The sequence below is a fragment of the Chiloscyllium punctatum genome, chromosome 32 (genome assembly GCF_047496795.1).
Source record: "Chiloscyllium punctatum isolate Juve2018m chromosome 32, sChiPun1.3, whole genome shotgun sequence".
Classification (NCBI taxonomy): domain Eukaryota; kingdom Metazoa; phylum Chordata; class Chondrichthyes; order Orectolobiformes; family Hemiscylliidae; genus Chiloscyllium; species Chiloscyllium punctatum.
This window is the reverse complement of record NC_092770.1, coordinates 19640339-19664563: the sequence shown is the minus strand read 5'-3', so window position 1 is coordinate 19664563 and position 24225 is coordinate 19640339. Positions and strand designations below refer to the sequence as shown.

Sequence of the window (24225 nt, the reverse complement as noted above, 5' to 3'; positions counted from 1 at the left end):
GTGGTGAAGTCACTTCCTGTTCCTTTTCTCAGGGGGTGGTAGATGGGGATCTTCTCAAAACTCGGTATAACTGAGATCTCCTTGCAAATTTGCTTCTCAATTTCCCTCTGACTATTAGGGGGTCTATAATACAATCCCAGTGAGGTGATCATCCCTATAAATTCTATTTTGTATAAAACTAAGTGGTTTGACTAGTAGCATCTCTCCTGGAATATCCACATTACACCTGCTTAAATCAATGAACAGGGTGAGGGTCTGGGGTACTTCTTGACAAGTTTGGAGGGGCCTGGCCTGGTCCATAACACCAGTTAACATTTTGGGTGGTAAGGACCCTCAATTGCACAGGCTGAGCAAGGTGTGAGAATAAGACCCATAAAGGAAATCCTACACTAAAAAATATTCACCTCATAGAATCCCTACAGTGCAGATAGAGGCCATTTGGCCCATCAAGTATGTACCAATCCTTCAAAGAGCATCCCACCCAGACCCACCACATCTCTGTATTTCCCATGTCCAATCCAACTACCCTGCACATCTTTAGACTGCAGAAGGAAACTGGAGCATCTGGCAGAAACTCACGCAGACACGGTGAGAATGTGGAAACTCCACACAGACAGTCAACCAAGGCTATAATCAAACTCAGGTCCCTGGCACTGTAAAGTAGCAGTGCTGTGCCAGTGTGCTACCCGCAATGTATTATTCTGATGTGCAGCTATTGATCTGCTGCTAATGGATCAATTACATGATGTAATCTTATGTATTGATTGTGTGTTGATGTTCAAGTACTTTGATTAAATCTCAAAGGCACTGAGTCACAACAGCTCAAACATGGGAAGGAGTTTTTTTATTCATACATATCACTCTACATCCATAAAATAAAAAGAGAAGCACATCAAAGTATTGGATTCCCTCTTACAGGTTCCAATAATATTAGAATACAAAGTCATGTGGCCAAGTCTTAATCTTGTTTTACAAATGTTCTTCATTGCATCCAAAACAGTGGATTCCATTATGAGATCTTGAGGGAAAGGGACTACAGAATGGATCAAAATTGATCTCTTTTGCTCTGAATGTAAAAACAAACCATACCCAATAAATTCACAGCTAGCTTTGAGCTACAAGCTATTGTAAAATCTGTCACCTGAATTGAAAAAGAGTCAAGTTTCCTCTCTGAAGCTCAGTCAAGGTGAATCACCTGATAGCCCCGAAGACATCTCAATGCTCGGGCATCCAGTTGCCTCTGGTCCAAGTTGTTCTTCTCAAGGCGGACCAATATGAGGTGACTCCTTTCCCAATGGTGACCACAGACAGAGTCTCCAGGAATAGCAACGATCCTATTGCTGTGAAGGTAGAGGTTCTGCAATGTTAAAGGCAGTTGGCGAGGTACCTGGTGTAGCCGGTTGTGACTCAAGTCCAAACACCGGAGCCCCGGCAAGTCCCGAAAAGTGCCAGCTGCCACCAATGAAATTTGGTTGTGTGCTAAATAGATTTCCTCCAGGTTCACCATGTTTGTAAAGGCATCCCTCCTAACGGCGGTGATGCCATTGGCATGGAGAATCAGTTTCTTCAAGGAACGAGGGAGTAGCTTGGGGATAGCAGTGAGAGTATTTTTACTGAGATCCAAATATTCAAGCTGGGTCATGTATTGGAAGGCTTTTTCCGTGATGCCTTTATTGTTGAGTCGGTTGTCATGGAGATTGAGATAGATCAGTGCAGAGGAATTGGTAAACACACTGTCTGGTATTTTTCGAATCTGATTTCCTTCCAAGTACAACTGTCGTAGGCTTGTACTCAAATTGGTGGGAATGGCAGTCAATAGGTTGCGATTCATTTTGATGGTGTGCAAATTCTGCAGTGGTTTGAAGGTGCCCGGGGGAATGGACTCATTCCTTATCCTGTTGTCATTGAAGCTAATGATTCGGAGATTCTTGCAGTTTGCCCAGACATTCGATGGCATGACGCTGATATTATTTGAGTTCAGCGTTAACTCTTCCAGGGACATGGGTAGATCTTTAGGCACCTTGGAGAGATTGTTCTGATCCATGTATAATCGAGTCAGCTTCTGTATGCCTTCCAAAGCACCCTCGACCCCAATATCTGTCAGCTTATTATTGTTCAGGACCAGAAATTCCAGCAACATATACTCATCCAATAGACCCAATGGAATTAAGTCGATCTTGTTGTTCATTAGAAGTAGGTTCCTGGTGTTGAAGGGAATTCCATATGGGATTTTGTTTAGCCCTTTATCAGAACACTGGACAATCCTGAAAGCAAGCATTTAGAACTGATGAGAAAAGTAACTATTTAGTGGTACATGGCCAGTGATCTTTAACAACATAGAATGACAGCAACTTTTCCAAGCTATTGTTAATTTTGGAAGAAGGGGCCTTGTCTGTTGGGAGAGGAATGAACAATGCACAAGAATTCAGATTAGAATGCTCATACAGATTGCTGTGCTGCTTCAGGTTACAGGGAAAGAGAAGTGTGAGGGTGAGTTTTGAAAAGATTTGTAGCTCAGGAAACCCAAACACATAAATAAAAGTGGGTCACACCACCAGTGCTTCACTGAAGGCTCACCAATGATGTTACCTGGTATGGTGACGAAACCTCTGAAAACAAACCTTCCAACTCAGCGAGCAAACTTGCATCCACAGGTGTGAGGCCATGGAAGGACTTAAAATGATGGGAATTTGAAATTTGAGGATACGAGCTACAGGATGACAAATGAGCTAAAGTTTGAAGAGGATTGAGGATTTGAGGATTCGAAGGTCCTTGATGTGTCTTCTTTTTGAACAATAATCCTTTAACTGCAAAATGTTTGTTGTAAAGCTGAATACAATGTACAACCAGTAATTCCATATTCCCTGCACCACCAAATAAGAACAAACTATTGTGGATGCTGGAGATCTGAAATCAGAAAGGTGCGGGAGAAACTCAGCAAACCCAGCGGCATTAGTGGAGAGAGAGACAGAGTTAAAATTCAGAGTTCTAATTTGACTCTGCTTTGGTACAAGCTAATAGAGGTCTTTACACTTGTGAAAGACTTTGACATCGGCAGGGAGAAGGTTTCCAATTGTGAGAAAGAGCATAGCCAGAAGCCATCAATACAAAACATCCAATGGAGACTTCAGAAGAAATTTCTTTACTCAGAGTGATGAGAAAGTACAGTTCATGAGAAGAGGGAGCAGCTAAAGTGAACAGTAAAGAAGTTAGCATGGCGAAGGAGAAGGAAGCAGAAGCTCAATATTTATTACGTTAGTAGAGTTAAATAAGGGAAGTGGCAGAGACTCCAGTTAGGCAGATAGGGATGGTCAGGTCTGACTGCCTTGCGTCAACGCTGTAATTTCTGTGTATTGAAATAAAGTATCGTCTAGTGCATGGTTTGACACAATTCCAATGTGTTTTGACTCTAACCCACAAAAGATTCTGCATTTTTCACTTACGCATAATTCTTCAGTGAATGTAGTGATTGTCATGAGGTCAGCCAGGTGAACCACCTATAATATGAATTCCCTGATTGGAATGGTTAATCTGATCCAATCAGGGAGCCCTGGCTGACAGATAAAAAGCAGAATGTTTTTGATTTAATCCCTGCCCTCCCTTTTACTGTTTGATCACACAGCATTGCCCTTTGATGTGGAGGGCACTACTTGTCACTGGCCACTCAGGTGTTTCCTTTCTTCCTGGTGGTGGAAACTGAATAAAGATTTGTGCACCTTGTGTTTTTCACTTGCACACACACATCGGTGCCAGGGAAAAATAAGCACTATCACAGTTAAGCAGTAGTGTGGGAAAAAAAATAAAAAATATAAACAGGAGTGTCAGGAAAAAGAAGAGAAAAAAAAAGCAGAATGTCAGAGATTCTGTTCATCTGAGAGCTGGCTTTGAGGGAGCTGGACCAGCATCAAGGACTTTCCACGTGTAAGTAAAGGGTGACTTGGTGATGGGATACCAGCCTCTGTGGCGTTACTTCAGTGAAGTGTCTTGGAACTTAGAAGCTGGTAGATGCAGGGTATGCTGGATGACCGAGAGAAATTGAGTCTTTGGGTAAGAAAAAGAAGGACGCATATGTCAGGTATAGACAGCAGAGATCAAGTGAATTCTTAGAAGAGTAGAAAGGCAGTGAGAGTATACTTAAGAGGGAAATCAGGTGGACAAAAAGGGGACATGAGATAGTTTTGGCAAATAACGTTAAAGAGAATCCAAAGGGATTTTACAAATACATTAAGGACAAAAGGATAGCTAGGGAGAGAATAGGGCCCCTCAAAGATCAGCAAAGCAACCTATGTGTGGAACCACAGAAAATAAGGAGATACTAAATGAGTATTTTGCATTCGTATCTACTGTGGAGAAGGACATTGAAGATATAGAATGTGGGGAAATAAATGGTGACGTCTTGCAAAATGTCCACGTTACAGAGGAGGAGATTCTAGATGTCTTAAAACACATTAAAATGGATAAGTTCCCAGGACCTGATCAGGTGTACCCTAGAACTCTGTGGGAAGCTAGGGAAGTGATTGCTGGGCCCCTTGCTGAGATATTTATATCATCGATAGTCGCAGGTGAGGTGCTGGAAAACTGGAGGTTGGCAAAAGGGTGCCACTATTTTAAGAAAGGTGGTAAGGAAAAGCCAGGGATCTAAAGACCAGTGAACCTGAAATTGGTGGTGAGCAACTTGTTGGAGGGAATCCTGAGAGACAGGATATACATGCATTTGGAAAGGCAAGGACTGATTAGGTGTAGGAGAAAATGAGGACTGCAGATGCTGGAGATCAGAGCTGAAAATGTGTTGCTGGAAAAGCGCAGCAGGTCAGGCAGCATCCAAGGAGCAGGAGAATCGACGTTTCGGGGATGCCCGAAATGTTGATTCTCCTGCTCCTTGGACGCTGCCTGACCAGATGCGCTTTTCCAGCAACAAATTTTCAGCTCTGATTAGGGATAGTCAACATGGCTTTGTGTGTGGGAAATCATGTCTCACAAATGTGATTGAATTTTTTGAAGCAGTAACAAAGAGGATTGATGTGGGCAGAGTGGTAGACGTGATCTATATGACTTCAGTAAGGCGTTCGACACGATTCCCCATGAGAGACTGATTAGCAATGTTAGATCTCATGGAATACAGGGAGAACTCGCCATTTGGAAATAGAACTGGCTCAAAGGTAGAAGACAGAGGGTGGTGGTTGAGGGTTGCTTTTCAGACTGGAGGCCTGTGACCAGTGGAGTGCCACAAGGATCGATGCTGGGTCCTCTACTGTTTGTCATTTACATAAATGATTTGGATGCGAGCATGAGAGGTGTAGTTAGTAAGTTTGCACATGACACCAAAATTGATAGTGGACAGTGAAGAAGGTTACCTCAGAGTACAACTGGATCTTGATCATATGGGCCAATGGGCTGAGGAGTGGCAGATGGAGTTTAATTTAGATAGATGTGAGGTGCTGCTTTTGGAAAGTCACATCAGGGCAGGACTTATACCCTTAATGATAAGGTCCTAGGGAGTGTTGCTGAACAAAGAGACCTTCGAGTGCATGTTCATAGTTCCTTGAAAGTGGAGTTGCAGGTAGATAGGACAGTGATGACAGTATGCTTTCCTTTATTGGTCAGAGCACTGAGTACAGGAGTTGGGAGGTCATGTTGCTGTACAGGACATTGGTTAGGCCACTTTTGGAATATTGCATGCAGTTCTGGTCTCCTTCCTATCGGAAAGATGTTGTGAAACTTGAAAGAGTTCAAAAAAGATTTACAAGGATGTTGCCAGAGTTGGAAGGTTTGAACTATAGGGAGAGGTTGAATTGGCTGGGGCTGTTTTCCCTGGAACATCGGAGACTGAGGAGGTGACATTATAGCGCTTTATAAAATCATAAGGGGCATGGATACGATAAATAGACAAAGCCTTTTCCCTGGGGTGGGGGAGTCCATAACTAAAGGCTTAGGTTAACTAAAGGCTTAGGGTGAGAGGGGAAAAATTTAAAAGGGACCTAAAAGGTAACGTTTTCATGCAGAGCATGTATGGATTGACCTGCCAGAGGAAGTGGTGGAGATTGGTACAATTACATTTAAAAGACATCTGGAAAAGTTTAAATGGCCAGGTGCTGGCAACTGGGACTAGATTAGGTTAGGATATCTTTTTCAACAGGATGAGTTGGACCAAAGTGTCTGTTGTCATGCTATATAGTCTGTGACACTGACTCTATAACTTCACAGAATTACAAACAGAAGGAGGCCGTTCAGCTTGTACTTTTCGCCAAGTGGGCAAATTTCCCCGAGTCCCATTCACCTGCCTTCTCCTCAGTGAGCCTGGTCAGACCACATGTGGAAAGCCCCTGCGCTGATCTACTGCAATATAATGCTTCTCTGTAATCTGTTTATCCCACTGTAATGTTTATCCTTTTAACGTTATTTCTTATTTTTTAACTCATACTATGAATCACCACAAGTTAGTGTAACTTTTTTAAAATCTGTTTTCTACCTTAGATTTTGTACATAGGTACTTTGTACCTATGATGGCACCGTGTGTGGTGGCATTGTAAACTCCTTACTTTATTCCCAAACCTCTGTACCTGAAAACACCTGACAACAAGCAGAATTCTAATTCTTGCCCTGCACATTCATATCTTTCAAATACGGGTCTACAGAGGAACCTTGTTTATCTGAATCACATGAGCGGGAAGTATTTTGTTCGAATAATTGAATGTTTGGATAATTGAATGCTTGGATAATCGAATGTTTAGATAATTGAATGCCAAATAACACAGTTTAGCCGAAAATCGGGACCTTGCGATCTTGCCGGGTAATCCGAAATTTGCCAGATAATTGAGGCTCCTCTGTAATTCCTTTTTGAATGTTTCAATTCAATCTTCCTCCAGCAGACTTGCAGACAATGCATTCCAGATCTTAACCAATCTGTGCAAAAGGTTTTTTGCCAATCTTGCTTCTTTTAACAGTTACTTTTAAAACATATTCTTCCAGCTCTCAATGCCCCTATTAGGGGGGATAAGTTTCTCTCCATTGCCCTATCATGCTGAGATTATTTACAGGTGCTTTAAGAATTCTTTCAATGCAACAAACTGTCACGTGACGCATGAGGTTCTGAAATTAAAATAGGTTCTTTTTAGCGCCATAACAATGAAATGGTTAATGTGTGCCTGACGTACCAGGAGCACTTGTGTTAACAGTCAAAGTTCCAAGGCTGTCAATCGTCCTGATGATTAATCAAACAGCACTGGCTTCCCTTGAGGAACAGGGGCCCATTGTGTCGATGACAGAGACACTCTTGTGAGTTGAGGAGAGTCATGGAGGCTGTCAGTGTTTTCAATGCAGCTGGCAGTTTCAGTATGTGTGAAAGGAACAGACCACACAGCTCCCAGCGAGAGAAAACCAGAGATGTGCCAGGTCACAAGGTTCACCGAGAACTGCCAAGATGCTAGGGTGAAGACAGCCAATCACCGGTGGGACATGTTACAGGAAACCAGCAAGACTGAGGCTTGCATCTGACTCACACGACAAAGCAGTCCAGCGTTGTTGAATGGCTATTTCCTAGCAATGCAGGACAGGAGGTCGGGTTATTGTGGTCATGAAGTCATCAAAGTCACTGTCTGCTCAATCGGGTGCCGTTTAGTCAGTCAATCCCATTCTGACTCCCCATCCTGGGAAGCAAATCCAGTTAGATCCCCTCTCCCTGCCCAACCCCTGCACCCTGAAAATTTATTGCCTTCTGGTGTTTATCAGAATCTTTGATTGTCTTCAGTTCATCCACCCTCACCGCTGAGACTTTCTGTGCAACATGTTCACACAGCTTTGTTATATTTTATTCCTAGTGGCTGGACGGGAAGTTGGGGTGAATAAGAGTGGAAAAGTGTGGGGCTGCAGGGTGAAGGTGGCCAACAATGAGGGGGGAGAGGTATTGGGCTGATGGGGGAGGGGGGGGGTCACTGATCAATGGTTGGGGTAATGGGTAACAGGCAGAGATAGTGGATGAAGAGAGGGAAGGCTTTGAGATGGGGAGTGGTGAGGTGAGACAAACAGATGGAAAGAGGACGTTATCAACAATGGGAGGGGGAATGCGAAGTGAGGAGGGTGATAGTCTTGGTGTAGGAAGAGAGGAATAAGAGAGGCTAGGGAGGTCACCAGTGGAAGAGAGGATGTCTGTGGGATGGGGAAGGGTGGGCCCAATTGGGTTGATTCTCAAAGTAGGACAGAGTGATGGTGTGAGGAAGTCATTTGTAATCGTCAGTTCTACCCACAGGTAATTATTCCTGCCAGTTAGAGTGCATAGCGTGACGTAAATTTCATAACGATGTTGAATTCAAAACCGGAATGCCTAGAAGTGATCATATTTCTATCTTATCTATCACCAAACTGCACTAATTGTTGACCAACAGTTCATTAGTGTTGCTTTGTGCTAATTAAACCCAACTGTCTAATTCCATCCGGCAAACTTGCAAATCCTTTTGAGAGCTTATGGGAGTTTGAATGTGATTTTCACAAAACAAAACCTCTCCTGGAAGTGCTGAAATTTTAAAAATACAGAACTGGGCATGCAGAGACATCATCATTTACCTCATCCAAAATGGCGGGCCTCCTGCAGTCTGGCTGTGGGGTTTGTGTGGTGTAGTGGCAGTATCCCTACCTCTGGATCAGATAGGCCTGGTTTCAATTCCCACCTGCTCCAGGCCTGTGGAATAACCTCTCTAAACAGATTGATTAGGAAAATGTCTGCACTCAAAGGTTTCTGGACATTTAGTGCGTCCATTGATGTCGGAGGGAAAATAGGAAGTGGACAACGAAATGACCAGGACAATGACTGCTTGAGGGATTTTGGAAGAAAGGATTAAGAATAAAAGGAGGAAAGAACTGAACTGAGGGTGAGCGTTTTATGGACCTATTTCTTCTCATTCTTCCAGAGGTGGGGATGAGTAATTTGGAATGGGGACAACAGAAGGCAATAGTCAAGTGAGGACTAAGTGGAAGTGAAGCTCCTGGATGGGCTGTGTTGGGGAAGGCAGGAGAATGTTGGAAAGAAGTTTAATGATGGACTGAGTGGATAATTGGATGTTGAGGTGATGGGGAGTGGTAATGGCAGAGTGGCGGGATAGGTGAAGGGGAAGGAAAATTACCAAAGAAAGAAGCAGGGACAAAGGGAGATAGAAGTGGGGGAGGAGAGGCAGAGAAAGAAACTATGCCGTGTATTTTAGGTGGGTTAGCAGAAAATGCAGAGGTACAGGGATAGGGTAGGGGGGTGTGTCTGGGTAGGTTGCTGTTTGGAAGGGCAATGTGGACTCGGTGGGCCAAATGGCCTGCTTCCACACTGTAGGGATTCTATGTAAAGCATACAAGAGAGTGAACAGATTTGACAACATATGACAGAAGATAAGTGTGTAAATTAGCTTGCTGAGCTGGAAGATTTGTTTTCAGATGTTTCATCACCATACTAGGTACCATCATCAGTGAGAGTCTCTGGTGAAGCGCTGGTGGTATGTCCCACCTCTCTATTTATAGGTTATGGTTTCATAAGGTGGGTAATGTAATTTCCTGTTCTTTTGTCAAGGGAAGGTAGATACTTATCATCAAACTGAGTGACAAATCTTCTCAAAGATCAAATATAGAAGATATATTGGCAATCAATAAAAATCTGACAAAGTATTTTAACTTAGTTTTATGAACTTGACCTACTTTAAATGGGGAGCAACCCAATATGGAGTGCTCTTTTCACTTTCTCCATGAATTAACACTTGTCAGGTTTAATTCTGAGAAATAACCAGCAGAATCTGATGGTCCCTCACTCCTGGGGTGGGGGACGGTAGGTGTTGCAGGTAGACATGGGCAGAGTGGCCTGTGAAATTCCTGAAGTGGCTTTCTCATGCCCAATTCAATTCCTGAATGGCCAATTAATGGCAAAGTACAGGCCCACAGCTGGCAGGAAGGGATCATGGTCTGGGGACACAGAGGTGGTGTGGCCTCAACTCAATTCATTCATGGGATGTGGGCATTGCTGGCTGAGCTGGCATTAATTGCCTGTCCCTAGTTTCCCTGGATAAAATGGTAGAGAGCACCTTCTTGAAGCACTGCATGTGGTGTAAGGACAATGTTCTCAATGTTGTCAGGGAGGGAGTTCCAGGATTTTGACCCAGCCACAGTGAAGGGACAGCGATATATTTCTAAGTCAGGATGGTGAGTGATGTCGAGGGGAGATTTGCAGGAAGCGATGTTCCATATAAGTGTGACCTTGACTTTCTAGATGGCGTGCTTGGAAGGAACAGGTGCTGCTCAGATCTCCGGTAGGGAAGGAGTGAAGACATCTTTTAGAGCCTTTCTCCCGGTTGGGTATTGGGGACCACCCTCCTGACAGTCTGCCCCACCATCAACCCTTCCCTCCCCCCCCTCCCCACCACCTCAGATGGCCCATAGCCAACCCAAACAATACGCCTCACCCTGGGCCCGACCGTTGCAGTTCCCAGTGTAAGGCATGATCCCACCACTTGGACTTGTCAAAGTGCGCGCAGTTACAGTGGTGGCCATAACTTCCAGGGGGCACCGCTGGGTTCACAGAACAATCAGTTTGGATGGCAGCTGTCAATGTTGAATGGTGGTGGGATTGCCAACTGTGATGGGATTGCCAACTGCAGTGGGATGCATTGTTCACCAACGTTTTCATTTCGAGAGCATCTAAATTGCCAATATAAGTTTGAGAAATGCTTAACCCATTCCAGTAAACTTTCCTTACTGTGTCTTTACTCCATTCAAATTAGTTGATCCATTGAAGCAGTAGACATCCATCAAATCACACAGCACAAAGGAAGCCATCCAGCCCTTAATAGCAGTGCTAGCTTATTTGAAAGAGCTATCCAATTTGTCCCATTTTTCCCTGCTCTGTTGCCATTGCCCTGCAGATTTAAGTATTTATCCAACTGCCTGAAAGTTTTTTTTAGATTAGGTTCCCTACAGTGTGGGAACAGGCCCTTCGGGTCAACACCGACCCTCCGAAGAGTAACCCATTTCCCTCTGACTAATGCACCTAACGCTATGGGTTATTTAGTACGGTCAATCCACCTGACCTGCACATCTTTGGACTGTGGGAGGAAACCGGAGCACCCGGAGGAAACCCACGCAGACACGGAGAATGTGCAAACTCCACACAGTCAGTCTGCCCGAGGCTGGAATCGAACCCGGGTCCCTGGTGCTGTGAGACTGCAGTGCTAACCACTAAGTCACCATTCTTGTTATCAATTGATTGCCCATTTCAGATCACAACAGTTCACTGTATATAAAGTAAGCTTTTTCTATAAAGCCCCCTACTCCCTTCACCTTTCATGGCTCTAAACAGCGTAAGATAAATACAGGTACACAATCCTTTCTCCGAAATCCTTGGGGCCAGTTGTTTTTCGGAATTCAGAATTTTTTTGGATTTCAGAATAAATGACATTTTCACAGTGAAATTTAAAACAAAATTACCTAACAGCAGATGTACGTGTGAATAGTATGAATGCTGAGACAGAATTGAAACCTGCCAGTGCTGGGCCATGCCACCATGTCATATCTGAGTGACACGTGGTTCGAGTGGGTGTGGATTTGGGTCACCTGATCACATGCCAAAATGACGCTCCACACTCCACGAAAAGATTTCAGAGCTTTTCGGATTTCGGAATTTCAGATAAAGGATTGTGTACCCGTAGTATGGGTTAAACGTTTGGATCTTTATCAATAACAGAACATATCAAAAAACATCAATACCTTCCATAGCAAGAACACTGAGGGGGACAGTAATAGTCCTCAAAATAGGGGAAGGGTGTCTGCTTCACTTTACTCTTTCCAGTCTTGCTGCTTTTCCTTTTTTTAACCTTCAGGTGCTTTGTCAGCCGATCTGGTTTTACACGAGCTTTGAGCTTCTTGGTGCTCTGTTTGGATGACTGTTGCTTTTGAGCTTTCCTGGATTGCTTTGTTGGTTTGGTGACTTTCTTTAGTTTGGGAAGTTTCTCCCTGACCCCTGTGGCGTTCCTCCCTCCCACCAACCTTTGATGTGCAGGGATAGTCTGGTTCCTCGACAGCCCGGGTTTGAAGGAGGAACTTTCTTTCTTCCTTACTGCCTGGGGTGTTGACATCTTCCTCTGTGCCATTCTGATATCGGCTGCCGAGTATTGGGAAGAGTTAAGGGCCAGGCTAACGGTGTGGTTCGCGGTTAGCTGCCTGATTGGCACTAAACTATTGTGGACAGCAAGCTTTCGAATCAGATTGGCTTCTGTTTTGCTTGGGACCTGGTTGGCAATGTCTTTCGCTGGCAATGGCCGTAAGGTGACACTTATATTATGGAGCAAGAAGGTTGATATTGTGGCCTTACTGGGGCCTGACCAATTGGACATTGGAGTGAGACCTTTTAACATTGGAGCTTCAGGGGAAAGGCTATTGCCAGTTGAAGCTGTGGTCTCATTGCTTAATTGGTCAGCCAGATACCCATTAACCCTGAGAGTGGCAGCAAGTGTTGGTTTTCCTGGGGTCTGGAGGTTGGTGCCTTTGGTACCTTGAAGCCTGTCCACGTATTCCTGAGTCTGTGCTGACATTAGAATGGTGCGCGCTATCTGCACTTCGATCTGTCTGCTTTCCGTAGCTATTGGGAGAAAAGGAAACACAACCTCAAAATTTACAACCTGTGAGCAACAGAAATAGAAACATAGAAATAAGGAGCCAATGTAGGCCATTCAGCCTTATGAGACTGCTCCGCTGTTCAAAATTCACGGGCAGTCATCCATCTTAGCTCCTTCTTCCCATTTTCTCTTCAGCCCTAAGAACTGTGTCTAACTCCTTCCTGAAAACACTCAATGTTTTAGCCTCAACTGCTGTCTGTGGAAGAGTATTGCATCGGAACACCACTCAGACACTTGCAAATTCTTCAAGTGCTAGAAACTGGGAGGGGGACTCTGGAACTAAAGGCAGTCAAATTAGGAAGTGGTTCCACCCAGAGCAGAAGAGATCAATGGAATGCTGTAAAGATTCATAGGAAAACCATCCATGCACAGAGGAAGGTCATAGAATGGTAGCATTAGTGGTAATGTGACTAGGCTAGGAATCTGGATAAATCCTCAGGAGTTCAAAAGATCAGCAAAGGAATTACAATTTAATTAATTCATTCATCCGGAACAAAAACAAGGATTCTGGGTAAGCCATGATGGAGTATGGGAAAAATTGTGGCTGTAAGAGCTGCTCCTTTTTTGTAGTATGTTGGAGGTGATTTCCTTGAATTCCAGGAGCAGCAATTACTGTTTTATATGCTGTTGCGTTGTTTTGGAACTTTGGGGGATAAAGGTCAAAACAATGGCACCTTTAAAAGGGAGAAAGACAGACAAAGGCAGTGAGCACATGGTCTGTATGGGAGAGAAAGAAAGGTACTCACACTGCTAACTGACACAGCAGTGAATCTGCACAGTTACTGCCTTTGCTGTTTGAGTCCATCTGTCTCTGGACATCGGAGAGTGTCAAGGAAAAATTAACAAACAGCAAAATTCACAGCTGACCTTGAAGGAATCTGTGTGGGAGAGCTCACAGCCCAAGAACAGAGAAGTTCATACTCTTTAACATGTAACCTTGCTGTAAGTCTATGGTAGTGAGTAGAGTGGGCTCTTCCTTGATTATATGTTTTCTTGATACCTGTCTCTTGATTAAATTTTAAAAATATAACCCATAACTACTAAGTTAGCCTGGAGCACTGTTTCCTTTGGAGCAAAAGGACGGTGCTATTTTCTGGGTCTTTAGATTGTGAAGGAGCAAAGATGACCTTTAGTAGAGTGGTGAGCTCTTCCTGTCAGATGTGGGGGTTAAGGGAGAGTTTCCACGTTCCTGATGATTATGTCTGCAGGAAGTGTCTCTGGTTGCGAATCCTATCAGTTTACATAGATCAGTTGGAGCCAACAGAGGCAATGAGGAATTTACAAGAACTAGGGGGTGTGATGGATGGTAGGTATGGAAAGGGAGAAAATTGTACACATTGGAACCAACAGCATTAGGAAGGGAAAACGATGAGATCCTGAAGGGAGAATATAGAGAGTTAGGCAGGAATTTTAAAAGGAGGTCCTCTAGGGTAGTAATATCTGGATTACTCTGGTACAACGAGCTGGTGAAGTTAGAAATTAGAAGGATAGAGCAGATGAATGCATGGCTGAGGGGCTAGTTCAGGGAGAAGGGTTCACATTCTTGGATTATTGGAATCTCTTCCATGGTAGAAGTGACCTGTACAAGGACAGATTGCACATGAATTGGAAGGGGACTAATATACTGGCAGGGAAATTTGCTAGAGCTGCTCAGGAGGATTTAAACTAGGAAGATGAGGGGGTTGGACTCAGGAAAATAGTGAGGAAACAGATCAACCTGAGACTGGTACAGTTGGGAGCGAGTCAAACAGATGGGGCAGGCAAGAACAAAGCATAAAACGAGGTTGGACTAATAGATTAAACTGCATTTACTTCAATTCAAGAGGCCGAACAGGGAAGGCTGATGAACTCAGGACATGGCTTGGAACATGGGACTGAGATATCATAGCAATTAAAGAGACATGGCTCAGGGATGGGCAGGACAGGCAGCTAATATTCCAGGATTCAAATGCTATAGGAAGGATAGAAAAGGGGGACAAGAGAGGAGAGAGAGTGGCCTTTTTGATAAGGGATAGCATTACAGTTGTACTGCGGGAGGGTATTCCCGGATATACATCCAGGGAAGTTATTTGGGTGGAACTGAGAAATAAGAAAAGGGATGATCACCTTATTGGGATTGTATTATAGACCTCCTAACAGTCAGCATGAAATTTAGAAACAAATTTATGAGGAGATGTCAGTTGTCTGTAAGCATAATTTGGGTTGTTTTGGTAGGGGATTTTAACTTTCAAAATACAGACGGGGACAGCCATAGTGTTAAGACTTTAGATGGACAGGAATTTTTAAAGTGTGTACAAGAAAATTTTCTGATTTAGTATGTGGATGTACTTACTAGAGAAGATGCAAAACTTGACCTACACTTGGGAAATAAGGCAGGGCAGGTGACTGAGGTGTCAGTGGGGGAGCACTTTAGGGCCAGAGACCATAATTCTTTTAGTTTTAAAGCAGTGATGGAAAAGGGTAGAAACGGATCTAAAAGTTGAAATTCTAAAATGGAGGAAGGCTAATTTTGATGGTATTAGGCAAGAACTTTCAAAAGCTGACGGGGGGGGCAGATGTTCGTAGGTAAAGAGACGGCTGGAAAATGGGAAGCCTTCAGAAATGAGATAACGAGAGTCCAGAGACAGTATATTGCTGTCCGGATGAAAGGAAAAAGTGAGGACTGCAGATGCTGGAGATCAGAGCTGAAAATGTGTTGCTGGAAAAGCGCAGCAGGTCAGGCAGCATCCAAGGAGCAGGAGAATCGACGTTTCGGGCATGAGCCCTTCTTCAGGAATGAGGAGCGTGTGCCAAGCAGGCTGAGATAAAAGGTAGGGAGGAGGGACTTGGGGGAGGGGCGTTGGAAATGCGATAGGTGGAAGGAGGTTAAGGTGAGGGTGATAGGCCGGAGTGGGGGTGGGGGCAGAGAGGTCAGGAAGAAGATTGCAGGTTAGGAAGGTGGTGCTGAGTTCGAGGGTTGGTACTGAGACAAGGTGAGGGGAGGGGAAGGTCCTACGGAACCAACTGACCCCACACGGACTCCGGACCACGTTCAGACCAACAAAATTAACCTCCTTCCACCTATCGCATTTCCAACGCCCCTCCCCCAAGTCCCTCCTCCCTACCTTTTATCTTAGCCTGCTTGGCACACTTTCCTCATTCCTGAAGAAGGGCTCATGCCCAAAACCTCGATTCTCCTGCTCCTTGGATGCTGCCTGACCTGCGCTTTTCCAGCAACACATTTTCAGCTCAGGATGAAAGGAAAGGCTGGTAAATATAGGGAATGCTGGATGACAAGCGTTTGGTTAAGAAAAGGAAGGAAGCATTGAGTGAATCCTTAGAAGAGTATAAAGGAAGTAGTAGTATACTTAAGAGGGAAATCAGGAGGGCAACAAGGGGACATGAGATAGCTTTGGCAAATAGGGTTCAGGAGAATCCAAAGGATTTTATAAATACATTAAGGACAAAAGGGTAACTAGGGAGAGAAAAGGGCCCCTCAAACTTTCAGCAAGGCGGTTTTTGTGTGGAGCCGCAGGAGATGGGGGAGATACTAAACAAGTATTTTACATCAGTTTTTACTGTGGAGAAGGACATGGAAGATATAGAATGTGGGGAAATAGGTGGTGACATCTTAAAAATGTCCATATTATAGAGGAGGAAGTGCTGGATGTCTGGAAACACATAAATGTGGATAAATCCCCAGGACCTCTGTAGGAAGCTAGGGAAGCGATTGCTGGGCCCCTTGCTGAGATATTTGCATCATCGATAGTCACAGGTGAGGTGCCAGAAGACTGGAGGTTAGTTAACGTGTTGCCACTGTTTAAGAAAAGAGGTAAGGAAAAGCCAGGGAAATATAGACCAGTGAGCCTGACGTTTGTGGTGGGCAAGTTGTTGGAGGGAATCCTGAGGGACAGGATGTACATGTATTTGGAAAGGCAAGGACTGATTAGGGATAGTCAACATGGCTTTGTGCGTGGGAAATCATGTCTCACAAACTTGATTGAGTTTTTTAAAGAAGTAGCAAAGAGGATTGATGAGGGCAGAGTGGTGAACGTGATCTATATGGACTTCTAGGAGAAAGTGATGACTGCAGATGCTGAAGATCAGAGTTGTGAGTGTGGTGATGGAAAAGCATAGCTCGTCAGGCAGCATCCAAGGAGCAGAAGAATCAATGTTCCGACGTAAGTCCTTCATCAGGAATGAGGTTTCTGGGTTGGGGGCCTGAAAGATAAATGGGAGATGGGGGGTGAGATTGGGGGAAGGAATGGTAGCTGAGAAAGCAATAGGTAGATGAAGATGAGGGAGAAGATGATATGTCAGAGAGGAGGGTGGAACAGATAGATGGGAAAGGTGATGGATAGGTCAGGAGGGGGTGCCGTGTTTGAGGCTTCAGACTGGGATAATGTGGGGGAGAGGGGAAATGAGGAAACTGTTGAAATCCACAATAATCCTGTGTGGTTGCAGAGTCCCAAGGCGAAATATGAGGCATTCTTCTTCCAGGTGATGGGTGGTTATGGTTTGATGATGGAGGAGGCCCAGGACCTGCATGTCCTTGATGGAGTGGGAGGGGGGGGGAGTTGAAGTGTTCAGCCACAGAGCAGTGGGGTTGGTTGGTGCAGGTGTCCCAGAGATGTTCTCTGGAATGATCCGCAAGTAGGCGTCCTGTCTCCCCAATCCATGTTGAATAGAAGGCATAATGTGGGTGGGGGCAATAGGATTTGGTCTAACTTGGACGTATGAGCAGGCATAGTTATTGTAAGCTGAGTATTTGCAGGGTAGAAGATGGAGCCATGAGGGTAAAGGACACATGACCATACGCATAAATCAGGAAGGGCTTTTGCCCGAAACATCGATTTTACTGCTCCTCGGATGCTGCCTGAACTGCTGTGCTTTTCCAGTACCAGTAATCCAGAATCTGGTTTCCAGCATCTGCAGTCATTGTTTTTACCGCATAAATTAACTTGCAATGGTTTTCTCAATTTCCAACGCACTACTTAGTGACTCAGTCACAAGCATCATAATACGGGCTTGAAATAAGAAGGGTGCGCCAAAGGCATTGGGAACACCACTGTATGAGATCGGGGCAGGTTCAAAATAGAAATAGTGGAAGAACTCCCAATGACAGAGGCAGTTTGGAATTAGAATATAGGGATGCTTGATGGCTAGCAAGGACATGATGGGCCAAAGTGCCTTTGGCAGTGCTGTAAAAATTCTAAGACTCAAATGTGATTGCAGGCTTCTGAAAGACTCCATAATTTGGAGCTGAAAATAAGTGTGGCTAGTGGACAACTACACTCTCTCTGGAAAGCTAATTACACATTGAGGAAAAAGAACCATTTGACTGAAAATTACAGAGAGGCAACATCGTTCTCATTTTGCTGGAGCTGTTATATTTAAGCAACTGTGATTACTTTTTTTTATTCATTCATGGGATGTGGGCCTCACTGGCTGGGCCAACATTTATTGTTCATCCCTAGTTGCCCTTGAGTAGGTCATGGTGAGCTGCCTTCTTTAACCACTGCAGTGCCTTCAGGAGGGAGTTTCAGGATTTTGATCCAGCAACAATGAAGGAACAGTGATATATTTCCAAGTCAGGATGGTGAGTGGCTCTGAGGGGAACTTGCCAAGTATCTGCTGCCCTTGACCGTCTAGATGGAAGTGGGTGTTGGTTTGGTTTTTTGGTCTTGAGATGTGGATGGCACTGGCCAGGTCAGCATTTGCTGCCCATCCCTAATGACCCTTGAACTCAGAAGGCAATTAAGAATCAACCACATTGCTGGAGCCCCATGCAGGTCAGACCAGGTAAGAATGGAAGATTTCCTTCACCAAAAGGAGATGCGTGAACTGATTATTTCTTGTCTTCGGACAATCGACTGTTGGTTACCAATCAATGGGAAAACATGAGTTGATACATTTCGCGAGGTCAAATACAAGAGGAAGGTATACAATAAATGGATGGACCTTTGGGAGCATTGACATACAGAGGGATCTTGGGGTGCAAGTCCGTAGCTCCCTGAAAGTGGCATCACAAGTGAATAAGGTGGTAAAGAAGGTGTATGGCATGCTTCCCTTCATCAGTTGGGGTGTGGAGTATAAAACTTGGCAAGTCATGCTGCAACTGCAGAAGACTTTGATCAAGCCACACTTGGAATATTGTTTAGTGACCACAGTTCTGGTCACCACACTATTGGAAGCAAGTGGAAACTCTGGATAGAATGAAGAGAGGTTTGTTGCCTGGATTGGAATACATTAGTTATAAGGAGAGGTTGGACAAACTTGGAGTTTTCTCTGGAGTGTCAGAGGCTGAAGGGCAACCTGACAGACGTATATAAAAGTGTGAGAGGCATGGATAGGGTGGATGGTCTTTCTCTCAGGGAGGGCATAGATTTAAGGTGAGAGGAGCAAAGTTTAAAGGAGGTATGCTCACCCCCATAGGAGATGTGTATTGACAGATTGATGTTTAACACATAGAATAAGTTTGTATCTACCCTTCACCATGCTGTTCTTGATGCTACTCACTGTTTTGTGAATCAACAGCTGAACCTTGGAGCAGGAGAGCAGCCCACATCAACATCCAGGAGAAACCCATTCCTTGGCCAACACATCAGGAAGAACAATGAAACATATGTAGAGTTAGAAATACTTACAGAATGTTAGACAGCAATTTCACTTCTCTTACAAACACCAAACTCCTCTGGACTGAAAAGCAATAGGTCTGGACAAGGAAAGGGAATTTTAATGAAGTGGGATGATGATGAACTGGAATATTTTCCCACCCCACCAACATTGGACTTCAAGATGGCTCGGGCAGACCAGTTCACTCTGCAACCAATTGAGGCCCTTGACTGGTCAAGACCCTAACTGAGATTCGAATAGCTCAGTTCAGAGTTGGATGTGACAGGAGCCAGCCCGCACGACTGATCCACCAATGTGGGCTGGCTGTCCTTTGAGCCCTGAGAGATCTTCCTCACTCCCTCTCAATTGTTTCTTGGCTCGGTCTTCAATCTTGGGGCATGATGGTGGTCAAGTGTTTGCTGCACCATCAGCGAAGTAGCCAATTCACCAGCCTCTAGACTGGTCAAGAGCACTTGATAGAAAAGGCCTTCTCAATCACTGTCCTGATCCCAGTCGAAAGCCCTGACAGGATTGGAGACTGTCTGATTTCCTAAAGATCTGATAGGCATTCAGAGCCCTGCAGTAGATTTCTCCATGTTAATCTCTCCTGCTGAATCAAAAAGGAGTAGAGATTCCACTCTTAGAATGTCTAACCTTGAAACAGCCCATTGACCCAACTGGTTCGCACAAACACTCACCTATCCTATTTTATCTCAATCTATCAGGAAATCCAGCAATGTTCTCTCATGTATTTATCTAGCTTTCCTTCTCCCCTTACATTCACATTCTAACTATTCCCTTGGTGAAGAAGTGCTTCTTCAATTCCTTGATGAACTTAGAGTCATGGAGTCATGGAGATGTACAGCACAGAAACAGACCCTTCGGTCCAACTCATCCATACCAACCAGATATCCCAACCTAATCCAGTCCCACTTGCCCGCACCCGGCTCATATTCCTCCAACTTTTCCTATTCAGATACCCATCCAAATGCCTTTTAACTTATTTATGACTATTGTGCATCTTGGACCCCTAATTATGGGCTCTTCCACAAATGGAAAGAGCTTTACTACATGACCCCTTTCCTTAGAAATATTTAAGACCTCAATTAGGACACCCCTTCTCTTCCCTAGAAATAAATTGAGTCTGGCCTGTCTCACCTTTCCTGCTGTCAGCTCCGCTGTCATTTATTCATCAATCAATGGACTGTGCAGAGTCAAGCTTGATCTGTGTTTTAAGTATGATTTTACAATTCAGTAACACATTCCTTTCCATACTAGTACAGAATAGTAACTACAGCCCATTACACTGCCTTTGGCCTTACCTTTATTATTCTTCATTTTGCTTTTGGGGATGTTTTACGTGCTTGGCTTCATCAAAATTTCTCAAGCTTCTGCCGATGGGCGATGGAGATGATTTGGAGATGGGTTGGAGCTGCACTGGTTTATAAGGCAACATCAAACAACAAACCCATCAAAGACTTTCATGTGACTCCACTCTCTGATTTTCACACACAAATACTGAAAAGGGGAAGTGTTTCTTTGCTGAGAAAGGTCACAAGAGGTGAAAGAGTAAACAAGAACTAATATTCCCCAACACAGTTGCGTTCTGCAAGTCGAGAGGTTAATAACAATTTGGTGCCATTGTGACATTTTCTCGAGGTGGGATTCTCTATATTAAGCTTTCTTGTTCTGTCTTTGCTTATTTATGTTGTTTTTTAGAGGGTAGATTTCCTAACAACATTTTTACAGATACAACTTCACATTCATTGTAGGTGGACAAGTGCAGACAAGTTCAAAGGAATGGACTGAGGCAGGCTAAATAATCAAAAAAATTTGTAAAATCTCAAAGAGTCATACTGGACTCAAAGTGTCAATTCTGTTTCTGTCTCCACAGGTACAGCCAGCCCTGCTGAGTTTCTCCAGCACTTTCTGTTTGCATTTCAGATCCCCTGCATTGGCTGTATTTTGCTTTCATTAAATTTCAAAGCTTGTTCCTTCTTTGTTTTAAATAGAACTTGTCCCAGAAACAAAGTGTAGCTGAAAAAGCAAGCTGTGGGAGTAGACCTCACAATATCGGGCCGGTGAGCCGGGAGAATTTGCATTGAGGTGCCAACAGGCAAGTCTGCAAAGAAAAAAAACGTTCGGGAATTTCAAACTGTTTTCCAAATGCTCTTCAAAGTGTCACGTGATTTATTTGCTTTCATTTTTCAGTTGACCTCTACAATGCTTGCTAGAGCACAGGAGGAGGAAAGGTTACAAGGTCTCTGTGTTGCTATGTAGCAGTTTATTGCAACTGAGGTCCCACAGTGGTTTCCCAGTCTGTCTGCATGCTGACACAGTCAATGGGCCTGGATAGTATAAAATAGCGGACAGCCTAGACTTTAAAATCTTCTTGAGGAGGAAAATAGTTTTGCTTGATTTAAACTCACAGCAGGAACAACATATGCAGTGCATTGGAGACCAGGATGAGCAATCATTGTCACAGAGTCCAAATGATACCGTAAGAGGCCATTCAGCCTGGAGTACATATTGTTCACTGTAGCACAGTCTCATCAATCCCATTACTCCCTCCTTTCTAAACCCACTCTGTGTAATCTGTATATTTATCCATGATAAGTGTCATTGGGTAGGCCTGCATTTATTGCCCATCTGAGTGACTAGAGAGGGCATTTCAGAATAAATCACATTTCACTTTTGGACCTGGAGTGACATAGAGGACAGACATGTAAGTGCAAATAGCAGATTTTCTTAAAGAGCATTATTTGAACAATTAGCATTTGCATTAACTTTGTTGTCACATGTACAGCAAAACGTTTACACGTCGCCACTTATGGCGCCATCTTAGGTACAAGGTACCTAGGTACAAATTCTTCAGTACAAATTCTTCAAGGGAAAAAGAAATTAGTAAAACAAAGAAATACCAAGTCCAGCATTGCAGATCATCAGAATAAATTAGAAAGATCCCAAAGTCAAATCCCACGAAATGTTAATCCTCATCCTGGCCCCTCATGGAAAGAGGAAAAGAAGTGAGTACAATGTTGAGTGGGTCGCTAGGGCCTGGTTCCTGCTCTCAACAGATTAGGCCTGAAGCCACACACCAGCAACCATCCCATCCTTCAAGGCTTGTCTTAGAATCACAGACTGGACCTGACTCACCCCTTGGACTGACATGGATATTTATAAAGGGCTCCAGCTGCATTGGGAGGGACAGATGCTCTTGCCCCTTGCAACATAAGATTCCAATCAGACCACAATGGGTGGTAAAAGAGAACGGATAGCTTCCCCCCACCCCCCACTCTTCCCAATTCCCTCCTTCGGGCCTTGTTTATCGCCATATAGGCAAGAGTTAACAATGAGACCAATGCTTTTCTTGCTGCCTCTGAGCAACTAAGCCAATGGAGGTGATAATTACTCCATTGTAGTTTTAGGAACTAGAATTCCCAGACATGGACTGCATTCAGATCTTTGATATATGATGCAATCCTTTTCCCAACACTCAAAATTCAACTGTTCAGTTACGAGCATGGAGCAAGTTCCTACAGAGTTCTAGATGAAGTCAATAAGGTTCAGGCTGGGCCTCCTCAATGGATCCAAAACTGAAGTCCATGTTGTACCCTTCACATTCAATATTTCCTTTGTGTGTCCAGCACAATGGCAAAAAAAATCTTGTATTTGTGTAGCACCTTTCACGACATCTGAAAGCTCTTCACAGACAATAAACAGGAGCAGGAAAGACCACTTGGTCCATCAAACCTGGTCCATTAATCGATATGGTCATGATCCTGGGCTTCAAATCCACTTTCTCAGCTGCCTTCATATCCCTTGATTCTCTGAGAGACAAAAATTCTGTCTATCCAGTATTAAATATATTCAATGATGGAGCATCCCCAAATCCCAGTTTAGAAAAGGTTTCAAACCCTTTGAGTGAAGTAATTTCCCCTCATCTCAGTCCTAAATGACCTGCTCCTTAGCCCGAGACTATGTGTCCATGTATTAAATTCCCCAACCAGGAGAAACAATCTGTCTTACAAAATGTGCTCACCCGCTGGGAGCAGATTCAACTTTCAGACGGCAGTTGAATAATTATTAGGTAAGGAAAGGATTTCTACAACAATGCAAAAAGAGCAAGAGGTAAGCAAGACTAATTATTTTTTAAAATTCTTTCATAGGATGTTGTCATCACTGACACAGCCACAATTTTGTTTCCTATCCCTCACTGCCCTTAAACGCTGGACCATTTCGGAGATGGTGTAGAAGGGTTAAGGGTAAAGCACATAGTTGTAGTGTGTCTAGAGTCTCATGTTAAAGCCAAACCAAGTAAAAATGGCAGATTTCCTCACAAATGGTCATTGTCAAATGACAAGGGCAGCTTTTTATTTAGAATTCATTAATTGAATTTAAATTGTCCCAACACATATCCCAAAAGCATTTCCAAGAGTTCAGAATGAGAGAGATACCAGATTCAGAATGTTAATTGTGTTACAGTATCTAAAGATGCTACCAAACCTGCTGAGTTTCTCCAAGCATTCTCTGCATTTGTTCCCAAGACCATTAACATGGTCTTTTGAATTATTACTCCAATAGCATGGCCTATAGGCAATCTACTCCCCATAGCTTTTTCTTCAAGTTGGCACAAATAGTCTCTTTCTTCTCGACAACATTTTGTGGTTCTGCTGCAAATAAAACCTCAATCTGATAGCATCAGATCAATGTTGACTGTAGTCATAAACTCAGAGGGAATTCATGTTCACCCAGTGCAATATCAATATATACTCAGTGTTGTACCTGAACCCACCAATTTCCAAATGTCCCTCCTTATCCCAGGACAGGCTCAACTGAAGGTGTGACCAAATTGACTCTCTAGCTGTTTAAATTTCCCTATTACTATGCTGTGTCAGTGAGAAAATTCACTCTCTTACTTTTACACACCGGTTGCAGGGAGTGGGATTGATACCGTCACACATCGCCTTCCAGAACATGCTTTTGCAAAAAG

The 24225-nt window shown here is 43.8% G+C and overlaps 1 protein-coding gene across 2 annotated transcripts; it reads right to left on the bottom strand.

Moving 5' to 3' along the window:
- Positions 1–825: 825 nt before the first annotated feature.
- Positions 826–23850, bottom strand: LOC140457956 (podocan-like protein 1). Of its 2 annotated transcripts, none has more exons than XM_072551825.1 (4): positions 20555–23850; positions 19137–19208; positions 11731–12601; positions 826–2264 (listed from the first exon to the last, which is right to left on the bottom strand). In XM_072551825.1, exons 1-4 carry the CDS (start codon positions 20568–20570, stop codon positions 1178–1180), a joined length of 2046 nt encoding a protein of 681 aa, XP_072407926.1. In that variant the 5' UTR covers positions 20571–23850; the 3' UTR covers positions 826–1177. The 2 variants fall into 2 exon arrangements, with proteins under 2 accessions (XP_072407926.1, XP_072407927.1); XM_072551826.1 differs by lacking the exon at positions 20555–23850 and adding an exon at positions 20391–20460.
- Between the last annotated feature and the right edge of the window lie 375 nt (positions 23851–24225).